Source organism: Chiloscyllium plagiosum, chromosome 19 (genome assembly GCF_004010195.1).
Source record: "Chiloscyllium plagiosum isolate BGI_BamShark_2017 chromosome 19, ASM401019v2, whole genome shotgun sequence".
Lineage (NCBI taxonomy): Eukaryota > Metazoa > Chordata > Chondrichthyes > Orectolobiformes > Hemiscylliidae > Chiloscyllium > Chiloscyllium plagiosum.
Window position 1 is genome coordinate 23,306,064 of NC_057728.1, and position 18,005 is coordinate 23,324,068.

The 18,005-nt window shown below is 39.6% G+C and overlaps 1 protein-coding gene across 10 annotated transcripts in view; it reads right to left on the bottom strand.

Moving 5' to 3' along the window:
• The window catches only part of LOC122559589 (voltage-dependent calcium channel subunit alpha-2/delta-4-like), a 483,398-nt gene that overhangs the window by 331,315 nt on the left and 134,078 nt on the right, over positions 1 to 18,005 (bottom strand). For 7 of the 10 annotated variants that reach the window (XM_043709329.1, XM_043709326.1, XM_043709324.1 and 4 more), the window contains exons 14-17: positions 12,153 to 12,161; positions 10,337 to 10,414; positions 3,611 to 3,691; positions 1,037 to 1,111 (exon numbers count right to left, since the gene is read on the bottom strand). In XM_043709329.1, coding sequence (XP_043565264.1) covers positions 1,037 to 1,111; positions 3,611 to 3,691; positions 10,337 to 10,414; positions 12,153 to 12,161 — 243 coding nt within the window. The remainder of the gene's footprint in view (positions 1 to 1,036; positions 1,112 to 3,610; positions 3,692 to 10,336; positions 10,415 to 12,152; positions 12,162 to 18,005) is intronic. The other 3 variants (XM_043709325.1, XM_043709322.1, XM_043709330.1) reach the window with 2 other exon arrangements.

Genomic DNA, 18,005 nt, shown 5'->3' on the forward strand with positions numbered 1-18,005 from the left:
TCTTTCTCAGAACTGGCTCTGAGGTAACTGGATCAATGTCAAGGACTTTCCATGTGTAAATAATTGGTGACTTAGTGACAGGATAGCCTCTCTAGAGTTATTTCATGCAGTATTTCTAGTTATCTCATTTTGGCTTTATATACACTGCTATATTCAATTAGAAACCTTTGCCCTCAATTTCAGAATGCAGCCTGAAAAGGCCTTTCTAACTTATAAGAAAGAAATTCCTTAATATACATTTGAATGCGTATATTTACTGATATACAACATACCTTTGCTATTACCTTAATATCCGCAAAGAAAACCCTGGCAACACTGTATGCTAAACACACATTAATGGGAGGTAAGAAGAAGTAATTTTGTTTGCAAAATATTTATTTAACATAAAATGATGTACCAAAGTCATCCAGCACTGCATTCACATTCAATACCAGGTTTATAGCAGTCACTCTGCCACTTTTCTGCTGAGAAAGCAACATCCCATACCTGAAAAGCTATTTCTTTCAATATACCTTCTTATACCTCTTCCTGATCTGCATTCACTAACATTACAAGACTTACTGGCCTGACAGAATTTGAAGAAGAGAGGAAATGGACTTCAAGGAAAAGTGACATTGAGCCTGGCTCAGTAAAATATCCAGGTAACTCTGATTTTGTAAATTTTGCTCTTTGTTTGCAACAGAGTGTAGAAGATTAATCAACAATTCAGGGAGACCTCTGAACAAATTAGAAAACTTAGAAAGTGTGAAAGGGCTTCCTCAAAGTGGTTTCTGAAACAGATATCCAATTATTTATTTTATTGTTTACTGTCAATATGCATTTAACCCTTTAAATTGCAGTTGAAATCTTTAAAAGATGTCACCACACGTTATTTCCCAGCCTTTGTCATCCGCAATTCTTTACTATATGACCAAAGAATACAGACTGTTAAATAACATTTAGTATTTATCCCTTTCAAGAAAGTCAGTCTTTCCTTCTCTGTTATCCCCATTGCACAAAATGGTTTGCATCAATATAAAATGACAAGATTACTTACTAAAGGTCGGAGATCAGGATGGGCCAGTATGTAACCATTATTGGTATTCAGGAATGCATAACCATGGACTCCAAGCTGCAATATGTTAAAGGGAATAACAATTTAAAAAGCAATTTAACAACAATATTTGCTCTAGACAACGTTTTTCGTATTATGTGTCTTTGAGTTCAGTGGGTGCAAGAAAGGGAAGTTGCTAGCAGCGGAACTGGTTGAATGAAAGTAGAATACCAGCAATGAAATAAATCCAGTAAGATAGAAAAGTACCAGTATGAACTAAGGGCCAGTATATCAATTTGAATCTCAAGTGACAAAATGAGTTGTAAAATAGATGAACTGGAGAGAAACAGCAACTCAGCTAACTAGTTAGAGTGAAGGGGCAAGTGATTCTGAGGAGGGAAAATTGACTGTGATGCATTTGAGTAAACTAGATCTGATTGGTCTCTTGTAAACCTAAGAAAGCTAAATGCTTTGGATTTCCTAATTTTTGAATACTAATCGACAACTTGTAAAATGTATGAGTGTTTCTTCAGGACTATGAAGGTGTGTGGTTTATCATAGAATATATCAGAGCTGAAAATGTGTTGCTGGAAAAGCGCAGCAGGTCAGGCAGCATCTAAGGCTCAGGAGAATCGCGTTTCGGGCATGAGCCCTTCTTCAGGAGAAGGGCTGAAGAAGGGCTCATGCCCGAAAAGTCGATTCTCCTGCTCCTTGGATGCTGCCTGACCTGCTGCGCTTTTCCAGCAACACATTTCCAGCTCTGATCTCCAGCATCTGCAGTCCTCACTTTCTCATAGAATATTTCTGTCAGGTTGATGGTAGAATATTTAGAATGGTGGACACTTTACATAATGATGGCTGCTATAGTTTGAGCCAGTGGACCTGGTTCTGTCTCATAAGAGGGGTTTTTTTTGCAATAAAAAATGTATTTACTTTCCATTAAAAATTCCATACTCTGATGCCCAAAACTGAAAGTCTAAAATTTGAATTGCTAAAAAAGTGAAGATTTTAAAGGCTCAAGAAAGATTATAAATAATTTCAACCTTCAGAAAGCTGGCTGGGAAACAAATAACAGGGGAGAACAAAGGGGTATCAATCAAAACACAGCCCGAAATAGTGTCTGTTGGCCAATATTGGAGGAGTGCTATCCTGACCCGGAGGAGACTTGCCCTTCCTGATGCTCAAAGCAACCATCCCCATCATAAAACAGTGGTCAAAGTTTGCCAGAAAGAAGTGACTGGGTTCAAACAGTATCTATTTAGGAACAGATATGAAAGAAAATAGTACACTTAAAGGAATCTAGGAAGATAATGCTACCCTAAAATATCATGTATTAGGTAGCTTTTCAAGTTTTCACAGTGTAAGTCAAAACTTTGCAGCAAAAGTATCCTCACATTGCGACAGGCTGGGCTTCAAGTTATCAGTTGGCTGAAAGTGCCCCACAGTAAATATACTGTTAAATAATTTTAGCCTTTATGGCCCTAGAGGAAGTATTAATGAATCAGTGTTCTGTGAATAATTGAATATTCAAAAGTCAACAAGTTCATAGCTCCTTCAAACTGGAGTCGCAGGTAGATAGGATAGTGAAGATGATGTTTGGTATGCTTTATTGCTCAGAGTATTGAGTACAGGAGTTGGGAGGTCATGTTGCAGCTGTACGGGACTTTGGTTGGGTCACTATTGGGATAGTGTGTGCAATTCTGGTCTCCTTCCTATCGGAAAGATGTTGTGAAACTTGAAAGGGTTCAGAAAAGATTTACAAGGATGTTGCCAGGGTTGAAGGATTTGAGCTATAGGGAGAGGCTGAATAGGCTGGGACTGTTTTCCCTGGAGCATCGGAGGCTGAGGGGTGACCTTATAGAGGTTTATAAGATCATGAGGGGCATGGATAGGATAAATAGACAAAGTCTTTTCCCTGGAGTTGGGGAGTCCAGAACTAGAGGGCATAGGTTTAGGGGGAGAGGGGAAAGCTATAAAGAGACTTACAGGGCAACTTTTTTACGCAGAGGGTGGTATGTGTATGGAATGAGCTGTCAGAGGATGTGGTGGAGGCTAGTACAATTGCAGCATTTAAAAGGCATTTGGATGGGTATATGAATAGGAAGGGTTTGGAGGAATATGGGCTGGGTGCTGGCAGGTGGGACTAGGTTGGGTTGGGTTCTCTGGACAAGTTGAACCGAAGGGTCTGTTTCTGTGCTGTACATCTCTATGACTCTATAACTAAACCATTAAGGCATAAAGGCAGAGGATAGTGCTCAATGACACCACAATTGTTTGTCAACAAAATGCATTATGAGAGTACAGTGTAAGAAGTGCAGGAAGATAAAAGAACACCTGTTTTTGAAAGGCTCCAGAAACACACAACTCATTGGAACATTGGTTGCATTTATTTACTGCTGAGTTGGCACACTCGATACCTTTTTCTTAAGTCTGACTGGCATTGAAAAATTATGTGATATGTTAACAATTAAGATGCTGTGGTTTATTTACAAATAACTTGCAACTATTCTTCTGATCCAAACAATCATAACAACTTACCCTCACTGATGAAAAACATTAATGCAGTTTAGGACGTACCTTATATCTCGGAGCTAACTTTAACAGCTCTTTCAGTGGGACATCTGTTCCTACAACTCCTAGAAGGATACCATGTGCTCTCTACAGGGAAAAAGAGTGTGTGAAAGGACAGGTTCAGTCACAATAAAAAAAAAGTTTGAAGTTCAACACTACTTAATTTGTTCTGTATTGCTGCTACTATAAATAGTAGTCATCACATTGAATTTGAACCATCTCATAATGGGATAGAAATTGATTCACAGTGGTCTAAATCTGGGGTGATTGCCAACTTAGAGAAGAGATCCATGTGCACTTAGTGAAATCAGATTCAGGATACAGTGAAGAGGCTGTGACCTGTAATTTGTGGGGTCGGTGTGAGGAAATTGTAGCCTGGGGTCATTAGTAATGTATTAGTGGTGACCTGAAAGCATTAGGGAACCTTGAGGACAAAATAAGACAAGGTTGTGTCTGAAACACTTGGTGAGATGTGAAAGCACTGAGATACCCTGCATGTATGAAACCAATCTCAGAATCGACAGCACCTGAGGATGTCTGAGGTGTGACAGCAATGGAATTAGGCTGAATAGTGCTAACTGAAATGATGAGAAGAAATGCAGTAGAGTGCTGTGTGACTGTGGAAACTAAAAGCAAGTTTCTGAAGCCTGTCTTGTTATATAGGGCTGAAACCTGAATAACATCAAGAGTGGAACAATGACTGAATACTAATGAGATTTGGATGCTGAAATCGATGTGTGAAATGATGAGAAAGAAGAAGATTAGGAACCAGTACGTTGGGGTGATTGAAGCATCAAAGGGAATAGCTGAGAAGAGATTAGACCATAAAACCATTAGACACAGGAGCAGAAGTAGGCCATCCAGTCCATCAAATCTACTTCATCATTCAATGAGATTATGGTTAATTTGATAACCATTGACTGTAATTTCCTGCCTTTTCCCTACAGCCCTGGATTCCCTTACTGATTAAAAATGCTTCTGTCAGCATTGAATATGCTTAATGACCGAGCTTCCACAGCCCTCCATGGTGAAGAATTTTATAGTTTCATTACTCTCAGAGAAGAAAGTCCACCTCATTTCCATCTTAAATGTGCAATCCTTTATTCTAAGATTATGTCCTTTGGTCTGAGACTTTCCCTTAAAGGGAAACAACATTTTTGTATCTTGTCTGTCAAGTCCCCTCGGAATCTTCTATATTTCAACAAGATCACCTCTCATTCTTCTAAATTCCAATGAGTTCAAGTTCAACCTACTCAACATCTCAGAAGATGGATCTCTATACCTGGTATCAGCCGAGTGAAACTTCTCTTGTTTGCCTCCAAAACCAGTATATCTTTCCTTAGATAAGCATCCAAAATTGTTCACAGTATTGTAGTCTGACAAATACCTTGCATAGCTTTTGCAAAACCTTCTTACTTTTATATTATATTTTCCTTTGAAATAAAAGCCAAGATTCCATTTGTCTTCCGACTTGGATCATAGCTTTCTGCGATAAATGTACGAGGACTTCCAAATTCCTCTGTTCTGCAGTCTCTCTCTATTTAAAAATATTCAGCTCTTTATTCCTCCTGCCAAATACATAACCTCAGATTTTTCCACATTATATTCCATCTGCTAAGTTTCTGTCTACTCACTTAAGTATAACAAAAATCCCATATAGACTTGGTGATCCTGACCATAGAATCAAAGAGTCATCGAGATGTACAGCACGGAAACAGATGCTTTGGTCCAACTCAATCATGCTGACCAATTATCCCAACCTAATGTAGTCCCATTTGCCAGCACCTGGCCCATTTCCCTCTAAACTCTTCCTATTCATATAACCATCCAAATGCCTTTTAAATGTTGCAAGTGTATCAGTCTCCACCACTTCCTCAGGCAGCTCATTCCATACATGCACCACACTCTGCGTGAAAATGTTACCCCTTGGGTCGCTTTTCTATCTTTTCCTTCTCACCCTAAACCTATGCCCTCTCGTTCTGGACTCTCCCATCCAGGGAAAGGATTTTGTCCATCTAACCTATCCATGCCCCTCATGATTTTATAAACCTCTATAAGGTCACCCCTTAGCCTCAGACACTTCAGAGAAAACAGCTCCAGCCTATTCAGCCTCTCCCTATAATTCAAATCCTCCAACCCTAGCAACATCTTTGTAAATCTTTTCTGAAGCCTTTCGAGTTTCACAACATCCTTCCGATAGGAAGGAGACCAGGATTGCACACAATATTCCAACAGTGGCCTAACCAATGTCCTGTACAGCCGTAACATGACCTTCCAACTCCTGTACTCAATACTCTGACCAATAAAGGAAAGCATACCAAACCTCTTCTTCACTATCCTATCCACCTTTGACTCCACTTCCAGGGAGATATGAACTTACACTCCAAGGTGTCTTTGTTCAGCAACACTCCCTTGGACCTTACCATTAAGTGTATAAGTCCTGCTCTGATTTGCTTTTCCAAATTGCAGCACCTCACATTTACCTAATTAAACTCCAGCTGCCACTCCTCAGCCCATTGGCCCATCTGATCAGGATCCCATTGTAATCAGAGGTAATCTTCTTTGTTGTCCATTACATCTCCAACTTTGGTGTCATCTGCAAACTGACTAACTATACCTCCTATGTTCATTAGTAACAGAGTCATACAAGACAGAAACAGACCCTTTGGTCTAACTCATCCAACCAACCAAAGATCCCAATCTAACCTAGTTCCTTTTGCCAGCATTTGACCCATATCCCTCTAAACTGGGAAACTGGAACTCACTGCCTACATGATTGGTAGAGACAGAAACTCTCATGACATTTAAAAAATATTTCGATGTTCACTTGTGATGCCAAGGCATATAAGGAAATAGTCCAATGGCTAGAAAATTGGATTAGATTAGTTAACTGGTTGTGCTTGACAGGCGCAGACTCAATGGGGAAAGGGACCTTTTTCTATGCTGTAGATCTCTTTGACTCAAATTACGTCTGAAAGGCTAATATTGAATCTGTATCCACCACCATAGCAGGCAGTGCAATCTAAATCCTAATCATGCTTATGTTATGAAAGATTTTCCCTCATTTCACTTCTGAAACTTTTGCCAGTCACATTAAATCCTTGTTGATGGTTTTTGATGGTTCTTGATGAATTGGGAATAGATTCTTCTAATTTCATTCTTTTTAAAACCTCAATGATTTTGAACACCTCTATCAATTTCCTGCTTAATCTTCTCAGATAGGAGAACAGCCCCTGCTTGTCTACCATTAGAACCATTCTAGTAAACCCTCTCCAAATCCTTTATGTCCTTCCTAAAGTGTAGTACCTTGAATTTAACTAGGCTAACCATAACCTCCTGGCATATACACACTGTAGGCTTACCTATGCAGGCTGAGACTGAGAAAAATGTATTTGGAGCCTATTTGAATTGCAGCACCTAAAGGCTCCTTATTTACCCTATGGCTGCAAAACCTAAAATCTCTTCCCCATTGTTGCCAAATCTTTTGTTATAAGCCAGGATAGACCCTCCTTAAAATATTTTAAGAAGGCAGCCTAGGGCCTCACATTTTCTTATTTTAAAGGTAGATGTGAAGTGAGTGTTCCAGGTGTGATGTAACTGGTCGAACTACTCAAATTTAAGTAAAGCAGAATTTATTTAAACACTACAATTAAAATACAAATGAAAGAAAGAGGAATTTAGAATAACTTAACTATTGGAAAACTTAACCGACCCAATACAGCAACTATTACTAATTAACTGTTCCAAACCAGTAACATCCCATAAACACACCCTTGACAAAAAGGTAAATTCAAATACTGATTCTTAGAGGCAGGAGGGAACAACATCTAAAGAGATTTCAGAAGAAAGTCAGAAGAATTCTTTCCTGAAACTTGCAACTCCCTTGGACTCATACATCTTGTGACTGCTACAGCCAAAAGCAAACTAGAAAAAACCTAAACTGGGAGAACTGGCCATTCCCTTTCTATTGTTAAACTAGACTCTTCAGCACTTCTACCTTTACACTGCATGTGTCACTTTACACTGCATGTGTCACTGCATGTGTCACTGTCACACCTGGCTACTGCCTTTTCTTCATATTCTCTGAGCTTTTCCCCTTTAATTGCAGTTACCACATGCTGGTTTATTCCCCTCCTCCAATTTCCATTGTCGATTACTCATGCCTTTTCCAATACGGCTATGCTAAAGGTCTTTCAACATTGCATGCAATCATCTGATCCTATGCCTTCCTCGTCACTTTCTTCTTAGTGATCTTGTCTCCATCACTACACTTACTATCTGCAACGGATGGCCATATCATTTGAACAGAATGGCAACCTGGAACTGATGGAGTGCCGCATGGATTAATGCTGAAGCTATAAATCATTTACAATGTTTATTGATGACTTAAATGAGGAAAGTGAATGAGCTATAGCCAAGTTTGTAGATGACAGAAAAATAAGTGGGAAGGTAAGAGGCATGATTAGTACATTTGCAGATGACACCAAGATAGGTGTTGTAGTAGACAATGAAGAAGATTATTTCGAAGCACAATTGGTCCTTGATCAGATGGGCCAATGGGCCTAGGACTGAAAAAATGTGAGGGGTTGCATTTTGGTCAGGCAAACTAAGGCAGGACTTACACAGTTCATGGTAAGGCTCTGGGGAGTTCTGCTAAACAGACAGACCACTGGATGCAGGTGCACTGTTCCTTGAAAGTGGAGTCACAAGTAGACAGAGTGGTTAAGGTGGTGTTTGGCACGATTGCCTTCATTGGTCAGTGCATTTAGTATAAGAGTTGGAATATCATGTTGCAGTTGTACAGCACATAAGTGAGGTTACTTTTGGAATACTGTGTTCAATTCTGGTCTCCCTACTTTAGGAAGGATGTTGTTAAACTTGAGAGAGTGCAGAAAAGATTTACAAGAATGTTAGTTGGAATGGTGGGTTTGAGCTATAGGGAGAGGTTGAATAAGCTGGGGCATTTTTCCCTGGAGCATTGGAGGTTGAGGTGTGACCTTATAGAGGTTTATAAATTCATGAGGGGCATGGACAGGGTGAATAACCAAGGCCTTTTTCCTAGGTTGAGTGAGTCCAAAGCTAGAGGGCATAGGTTTAAGGTGGGAGGGGAAAGACCTTAAAAAGGACCTGTGTATGGAACAAACTGCCAGAGAAAATGGTGGAGGTGGGTACAATTACAACATTTAAAAGGCATCTTAATGGGTATCTGAATAGGAAAAGTTTAGAGGGATATGGGCCAAATGCTGGCAAATGGAACTGAGTCAGATTGGAATGCCTGGTTGATATAAATGAGTTGGACCAAAGCATGTTTCCATGCTGTATGACTATGACTAAACGTCCCCAACCCAGGCAATGTGCTGGTAAATCGCCTCTGTACCCTCTCCAGTACAATCAAGCAACAAGAGGTGAAATGTGCCACGGACTTAGTCCCAAGCTTACTGGTTGTGAAACAATGTACCTGTTCATACATCCATCCAGCTTATACATATGGTCTGCCTTCTGCCTGGGTCAGGATAAGGTCATTAGATCTTATTCTGCCATACATATACCAGTGAAAAAAGGCCAACAAGTTTCTATACCTGAACATTACTTCCCTCCACCACCAAACATAGTCCCTGCTCTACACTAAAACAGTCTTTCACCATCTCCAATTCTGCTAGACTACCTTCCTCCCAAACTCCCCTCATTCCCCTAACACTGGACTCAACAGTTACCCTACTCTGCTAGACCTTATTTCTCCCACCCATCCCAATCTACCCTAAACAATGCATCATTTACCTGGCCCTTGCTTCCTTTCACCTTGATATCCTACCCATTAGCACCCTACTCACTTCCCATTTGATATCCTACCTACCTTGCACCCCAATCTCTGGTATCCAGTCCCAACCCAGCTGGCACTCTATTTACATGGCATGCCATTTTTCATCCTGCTTCCTACCCTCTAGCAGGAATGTTACCTGACACCCTACCGACTTTGCACCCTATACCCTATTCATCTGGCATCATACCCTGGCATTCTATTCCTTATCCACCTGACACTCTATTCTTCTATCCATCTAGTAACCTCCCTTGGTCTTGCCTTGTGTACTCACCACTTGACAGCAGCTTAAAAAACATGGCTAAATATCAGAATATGATAACTGATTGCTGTGAAAAGGGAATGTGGTTTATCTTTCCTTGAAATTTCTAAGCTATGAAAGAAGAAGTCTGGTTCGACAATTCTGAAGAAGTCTATATTGGAATCTCCCCTCGAAGTACTGAGCTTACTCGTTTTATGAGTAGAGTGGCAAACTAGTATTCCTCAGAAAATCAAGTCCATTACCCACTTTTTAACTTTGTAGATTATTTTTCCAAAATTATACATAAAATATCATATTGTGAACATTAGTAATGCATAAATACCACAATACAAAAGGTGGGCTTGTCAAATATGGCTGCTTGAAAGACCCAGTAAATTTTATGAATCCAACAGGTTCACAGTGCTGTCAATTCCATTACTGCGACATCAGTATCAATACTCGTTTTAAGGCTTGGATGAACGTATCTTTTCTTCTGGATTAAAACAGAGGAATTGTATCCCATACAGTATTTGCATCTCAATCTCTGTCTACTCCTCTAATCTTCAATTCAAGTTTCAATCCAAAAGAGGTTTAACCTGTTTGTACTTTTATTATCTAATGTATATCATATACAGAGACGGAACAGAAACACAAGCTGAATACATCTACTCACAGTTTCATTCTTTCTGCTAAAGACTGGCATTGCCACTGTTGTCATGAGGAGCAGACTATGCGCTGCTGATTGAAATAGCTGTTATAAGTAGATAATCAATTATTAATAAAAAGGAATGACCACAAGAACAACAATCTATATATAGAGCAGAAAAGTTGTATTTGTCAAATCAATAGTAATAAATAGTTCTCATATCAATGAATTACATAAAATTATGTTAAATTTATTTTGTGACAATTCTAAGAGGTGTGAAAATATTCAAAAGTAATAATGCAATCTCATACAATTCACGGAAAATGCTATTCAGAAGATGTCAGGCAGCACTTTTTGTGAGATGGGAATACTTCCAATTCATGCAGTGTCTGTAATTATATAAGGGGTGAAAAGGTTTCTCTTTCTTCTGAAAACTTCTCAGGGGAGATGCATGATTCAGATGTACTGGATTGCAAAATGCCACATGAGCTAACAAATCATAGGATTATTTTCTAAAACCCAGAAAAGATCTTTTGGCTCAACAAACTTATTTACACCAAACCTGCATGAGTGAAAGAAATAGAAAATATGACATGTTCTGTAGAATTCCTTTATTACAATACACTTTCTCCAGGAAAAGAATAGCTTGCAACATTGAGTTGCCAACAAAATGTTCAATTTTACTTTCTCATCCCTTAAGTACACAAAATTGCAGTGACGTGTTGTAGAAAGTATAATGTCTCTGCGAATGAAACACTGCTTCATAATGAAACCCAAAGTTTTTTTTGGTAACTTTTAATTCCAAAATGTATTTAAAAATAACTGCTACAGAAAAAGAAAAAAATGGATTTAAGTCCAGTGACCAATGAAATCCTGTAAGTCCAGTGTGGAACTAATGCAATGCTGCAGCAGTAAAGAGTCAGGGAAACTTCAAACGGGGACAGACTTAATAAGAAGAGATAATAAGGTGGCTGACTACACGTCCCCCTTCAGCACTGAGCCATCTTGTATAGACATATCTGTTTTTACCCTTTGAAAATATACAAAAAATGGGATTCAAATTGATGCAACACTTGTCTGTGTGTGTTATTCACCAGCTGCCCTACTGTGTGCACTAGAGTGTTGAAAGGGCCATAGCATTTAGAAAAGCCATTTAAATACACTGCACTGCACGTAAAACAAAGAGGAAAGATGTTCTCTCACTTGGTGCTGCCAATCAGTTCAAAAGAAATCAGAACAAATGAACTTCAATCAACCTACCACTACATGGAGATCAAACGTTCTACTCTCAATGTCACTGCTATTAGTACTGTCCAATAAAAACGATAACATCTTCATACTTCACAAACAATTCAAAGACTGACTTTTTTTTACTTTTATCTTTTTGGACTCACCTCTTGTTTCTTCTCTGTATGTATATTTGCTGCATTATTATCTGTTGTCTCAGTCAGTAATTAATGGATTCAGTCTTCTTGTTAATTCAAGGAACCCTGATTAAATTGGCTCCTTTTAAAACATAATCTCATTTCGGTCTGGGAGAAAAGGTATCCACAAGGGAAGAAATTTACGAAAAAATATTGTTGTGATCAATCAAGGGGGTAGGCAAAAAAACCAAGGGGAGCCAGTTTATCCTTCCTCACCTGGGAACTTAATGATTCAGGATATCCCTTTGGAATCATAAAACATTATGGAACCTCACCCAGAGTCTGGTCATAACAATACAATTAACATACAGCACAATGTTAAATACACACAACACAGCACAGTACAGTACAAAGGAATGACTTCTGAGTTCAGAATACAACACACAATAATGACAGCATATGCTGTGAGTTGTGGTTACCTCATTAGACTGTAGCAGTTAGCAGTGATGAGGTTAGGAATTAGCAGTAGTGTCGAGATGGAGGTAGAACAGAATGATGACAGTGGGAGGGAGTAAGTAGATTGCAAGTGAGAAGAGCAGACAGAATAACAGATAATTTTTTTTAAAAAGTGATATTAAAACAATAAAAATGACCAATCAAATGTAATGCAATGTGACAGTAAATTGCAGGCATGTTCCATCTATCTTCCGGAGGGAAAATATTCAAATTAGCCAATGATTTTCATGGGCACTTTTGTTTGGCCATGCCATTGATATACTTATAAATGGGCAGTCTATAAAACTCTGTGGGTGACTTTTCTACCACCTACAGGCCTGTGATTTTATGGTCAGTGGATGAGATCTAGGGTGACCCATCAGCCTTTGCCCCAGTTGAGGTTTTTAAGTGATCAATTAATTCTTACTTAGGGTCACTATAGGCTGCTGTTGCAAAATTGTGACTGGTAGGAGGTGGCTGATTTGGAAGCGAGGAGGGCCAGGGCCAGGGAGAGTGGCCTGGCGAAGTAGCTTTTCCCATACAGCAAAAATTAGGTCTCCTTCACTGCCACTTTCTTGCAATCCAGCACCTCTTTTGAAACTGGACACTCCTGCTCCACCTCACTGCCCTCCTCCACCCCAAATGCCTCCTCTCTCATCCATCCACCTTTCCACCACTTCCTGGGACCTCTAATATTTCCTCTGTTGTGAGACTGCTGTACTCACTTCTTAATAGACTGTAGCTTCTTGATGGCTGGGACTGCATGCATTTCCAGCAGTGCAATTACTCCCAATGTAATTATTGGGATCAGGGATCTGCCATGGTAGCCTTTAGAGATGGATCTTTCTCACTAGCTGAGGGCTGAGGGCTCCCCTACAGCTGATTAATCCTCCTCGGAGCACTAATGCTTTATAGAGTGGGAGTACCCCACCAATCTTTCAGATAACAGAGGTGCAGGAAGGGGGGAGATAATTCAAACTGATTTTTTGATTCTGTGCTGTGGAACACACACCTTAGCAATGTTGAACTCAGTTGTATTGGAGCTATCTAATAACACAAATCATCTCTTTAAAGCAAAGAAAATGTTAAAAGGCATTCTCACAAAAGGGACAGCAACACTTGGTGAATAAGATTGAGTAAAATATTCAGACAGATGCAGGAAGGCTCAGTTGAAATTATATGTTTTTGGAAAAACTTTAGAACGTGGCATGGAATACATCAAATTGGAATGATTTTGGAATGGGGTTGACAGGATGGATAGTCAAATGGCTGAATGCTCCTTACAAATAAAAAATGCAGAGGGAGAGGTACACACCAAACTAAACATGGATAAAAGAGGTTAAAGTAGAACAGTTGGATGAAATTGCAGAGGTCAAGATTAAAAGGGCTCTTGTCGTGCAGTGATAGTGTCCATACCCCTGAACCAAGAGGCTGGGCTCAAGTCCCACCTGCTTCAGATGCGTGTATTAACATCTCTGAATAGGTTGATTAGAAAAATAGGTTAGATAAGATCAGTGCTTGGGTGCTGTTATGATGCAGTGGTAGTGTCCTTACTCCTGGATCAGGAGGCCTGGGTTCAGAGCTCACCTGCTCCAAAAGTGTGTAATAACATCTTTGAACAGACTGATGAGAAACATAGGTAAAATAAAATAAATGATAAGACCAAAGTAGGAATTGGTAAATGAGAAACAGAACATTGATGTTAATATATTAAGAATGAGGAATGGTGGAGGTTGGTAAGGACAATTGTGATAAATGATCATTAATTGGCATAGGCTGGAATGAGGACTGTGGAACATTAAGCAGCAATTGAAACTGGGTCCTTCTTGGTCTGCACACTTAAATATCACACAAGACAGAATCTTGGAGTAAACAATGAAAAGAAGCAGCTCTAAATATAATAAGTTTTCTACAAATAACATTTGTTTTAAGAGAAGTTGAAAATGACTCTCCCACTATCTCACAATTGCAATTGCCATGTCAAAGCCTTTTCACACCAACTCCAGATCAAAAATTAAAGCATTATTATTATCAGACTTTTTCTATAAATAAATAGTAATCTCCAAGGAAACAAGTGCGTTAAATTCATGGAATGTATCAAATTAATGCACAATAAAAGTCTTACACACAAGCTGGTACAATTTAACTCAGTTTATTACAGTACAGGAAAGACTGCTGGTGCTATTTAGCAGCACGGGGATATACTAAACCTATTAAAAGTCACCCTCCTCTGTCACCAGAGCCAAATAATTTGTTCTTGAATGGCATCATTTTTTTTCTCTTTATTCTTTAATGGGACAAAGGGATAACTGGCAAGGCTAGCATTTGTTGTCAATCGCTTATTACCTCAGATCTGAGTGGCATGCTAGATCATGTCACGGGGCAATTGAGAGTCAACCACATAATGTGTGTCTGAAGTCACATGTAGCCCACACCAAATAAGGATGACAGCTTTCTTTCCCTACAAGGACATTAGTCAACCAGATGAGTTTTTATAACAATCATAGTAAGGTTCCAACATACGAGACCAGTTAGCTAGGTTAGATCACAAAACAGGGAGAGCTAGCCATTTGGATGCAAAATTGGCTTGAAGGTAGGAGACAGAAGGTGGCGGTGGAGGGTTGCTTTTTGGACTGCAGGCTTGTGACAAGCGGCATGCCACAAGATTTGCTACTGGGTCCACTGTCTTTTGTCATTCATATATAAGATATGAGTGCGAATATTTGGAGGAATGGCTAATAAGTTTGCCAATGACACCAAAAATTGGTGATGTCATGGATAGTGAAGGAGGTTATCTAAAAGTACAATGGGACCTTGATCAGATGGGCCTATGGGCCGACAACTGGCAGATGGAGTTTAGTTTACATAAATTTGAGATGTTGCATTTTGGTAAGGCAAATCAAGGGAGGATTTATACACTTTATGGTAGAGTCCTGGGGACTATTGCCAAATAGAGAGACGTTGAAGGTGGTTTCACAGATAGATAGGATAGTGAAGATGATGTTTGGCACATTTGCCTTTTTTGGTCAGTGCATTGTGATTAGGAGTTGGGATGTGATGTTGTAGCTGTACGGGACATTGGTTAGGCTGCTTTTGGAATATTGTGTTCAATTCTGGTCTCCTTGCTATAGGAAAGATGTTGCTGAACTTGAAACTTCAGGAAAGATTTACAATGATGTTGCCAGGGTTGGAGGTTTTGAGCTACAGCGAGAAGCCAAATAAGTTGGGGCTATTTTCCCTGGAACGTCAGAAGCTAAGGGGTGACCTTATAAAGGCTTATAAAATCATGAGGGGCATGGATAGGGTGAATAGACAATGTCTTTTTCCCAGGGTAGGAGAGTCCAAAACTAGAGGGCATAGGTTTAAGGTTAGAGAGGAAAGATTTAAAAGAGACCAAAGGGGCAATCTTTTGGATAGAGCGTGGTGCATACATGGAACAAGCTGCCAGAGGAAGTTGTGGAGGCAGGTGTAAATATAACATTTAAAAGGCATCTGGATGTGTACATGAATAGGAAGGGCAGAGAGGGATATGGACCCCATGCTGGCAAATGGGACTAGATTAATCTAGGATATCTTGTCAGCATGGATGGGTTGGACCAAAATACTACATGATGCTGTGAAACCGAAGTCTTATGTTGCAGTACAAAATTGCTTCTCTTTTAAATCTGGTACATAATTAGAGGCTGGCTTTGAAATGCGCAATGCTGAATTTTCTTGTTTGTTTCGGTGTGATGATGCTGCTCCTTTAACAAGGTTGTGTTGTCCTTTTTTTTTATAAAAAGTCTTTTACAAGACACAGGTTCTGAAATGTTCGGCTTGATCTACTTGAAGAAGCTGTTAAGTTTTACGAAAACACTTGTACAATGAAAGGGGAGTGGCCAGTTCTACTAGTTCAGCTTATCTCTGGTTTGGTTTGGGTTTTAGCAGGCTGGCTGTTCAGAGCAAGCAGTTGGTTTTGAGGCTGCTGGTCAAAGAAACAGCCACATGGAAGAAGGTCTTCCATGCTGAATCTCTCTGACATCTCTCTCTTTCCTATAAGACCCTGTGTCTGATTTTATCTTTAGTATCAACAGGTGTTTATGGAGATTGTTGCAGGAATTTGAAACAGCATCATTAAGTTAGGATAGCCTGTTTGGTTTTCAGATAGGTTACGTTATTCTATATTCTGTTCTCTGTTGTTTGTGATTCATTCAGTAACCTTGCTAATAAATTCTGTTTTGTTTAAAACTGCAGTTGGGCCAGTTGCATCACGCCTGGAATATTCACACTACATCTGCTCAAAACAACTAGAAAAGGTAGGAGAAAGTGAGGTCTGCAGATGCTGGAGATCAGAGCTGAAAATGTGTTGCTGGAAAAGCGCAGCAGGTCATGCAGCATCCAGGGAACAAGAGAATTGACGTTTTGGGCATTCCTGAAGAAGGGCTTATGCCCGAAACGTCGATTCTCCTGCTAGAAAAGGTAGGGTCCAGGCTACCTTCTGGAAATGTTTTGAGGGGGTTTGACCTGGTCCATAACATCAGGGCAAAGGTTTGGATAGATATTTGAGAAACTGAGGTCCATTTGTTGAGTTTCCTGAATGTATTTTGCAAATTCATTTTCCAACTGCAGCCAAGTACAAAGCTTTCTCCTGTTTGCACATCTATCCTTGGGCATCTACCCAAGCTTTACACAGTACTTCCTCCAGTCTATAATGTTTTTCTCCGATATCTAGAATTCCCTAGCAACTGCATAGTTACTTACTCAGTCTCATTTCCCTGCTCTATTAGGTATTAGATACATTGCTGTAAGTTTTACAAAATTCCTTGAATTCAGGAAAGGTTGACTTGGACTACAGAAAAAATTAAGGTTAAAAAAAAATGTGCTTAAGACAGGTATCATGTTGCCAGTACACAGATTATAGATAGGTTGAGTGAGTGGACAATTATCTAAATAGATGGAATACAATATGGGAAAATGTAAAGTTCTTCACTCTTACAGGAAGAACTTTTAAAACGTGTAATACCTAAACAGAGAAAAATTGCAGAATTCTGAGATATAGAGGGATTTGGGTGCTCTGGTGTACGAGTCACACAAACTGGGTATGTAGGTACAGCACATAAATAAGGAAACTAATGGGACGTTATCCTTTATTACAAGAGGAATTCAACATAAGAGTAAAGATGTTATGCTTCAGTTATATAGTGCATTGGGCAGAATGCATCTTAAATACTGTGTGCAGTTTTGATCTCCTTATTTACGGAAGGATATAAATGAATTAAGGCAGTTCAGAGGAGGTTTATGACATTGATACCTGAAATTACTGGGTTGTCTTATGACCATGGGTTGAACAGATTGGGCTTGCTTCCACTGAAGCTTGGGGGGGGGGATAAGAGTTGACTTGAATGATATGCCCAAGATTCTGTACAGCCTGGAAAAGGTGGAGATGTAAAGGATGTTTCCTTTTATGGGTCAGAACTAGGGGGCACAGTTTCAAAATTAATTGTTTCCCTTTGAGAACAGACATTAGGATTCTTTTTTCACTCTCAAAACATTGTGAGATTTGGAACTCTGCCTCATTAGTGATAGAGTCATAGAGATATACAGCATGGGAACAGACCCTTCGGTCCAACCCGTCCATGCCGACCAGATATCCCAACAATCTAGTCCCACCTGCCAGTGCCCGGCCCATATCCCTCCAAACCCTTCCTATTCATATACCCATTCAAATGCCTCTTAAATGTTGCAATTGTACCAGCCTCCACCACATCCTCTGGCAGCTCATTCCATACACGTACCTCTGCATGAAAAAATTGCCCCTTAGGTCTCTTTTATATCTTTCCCCTCTCACCCTAAACCTA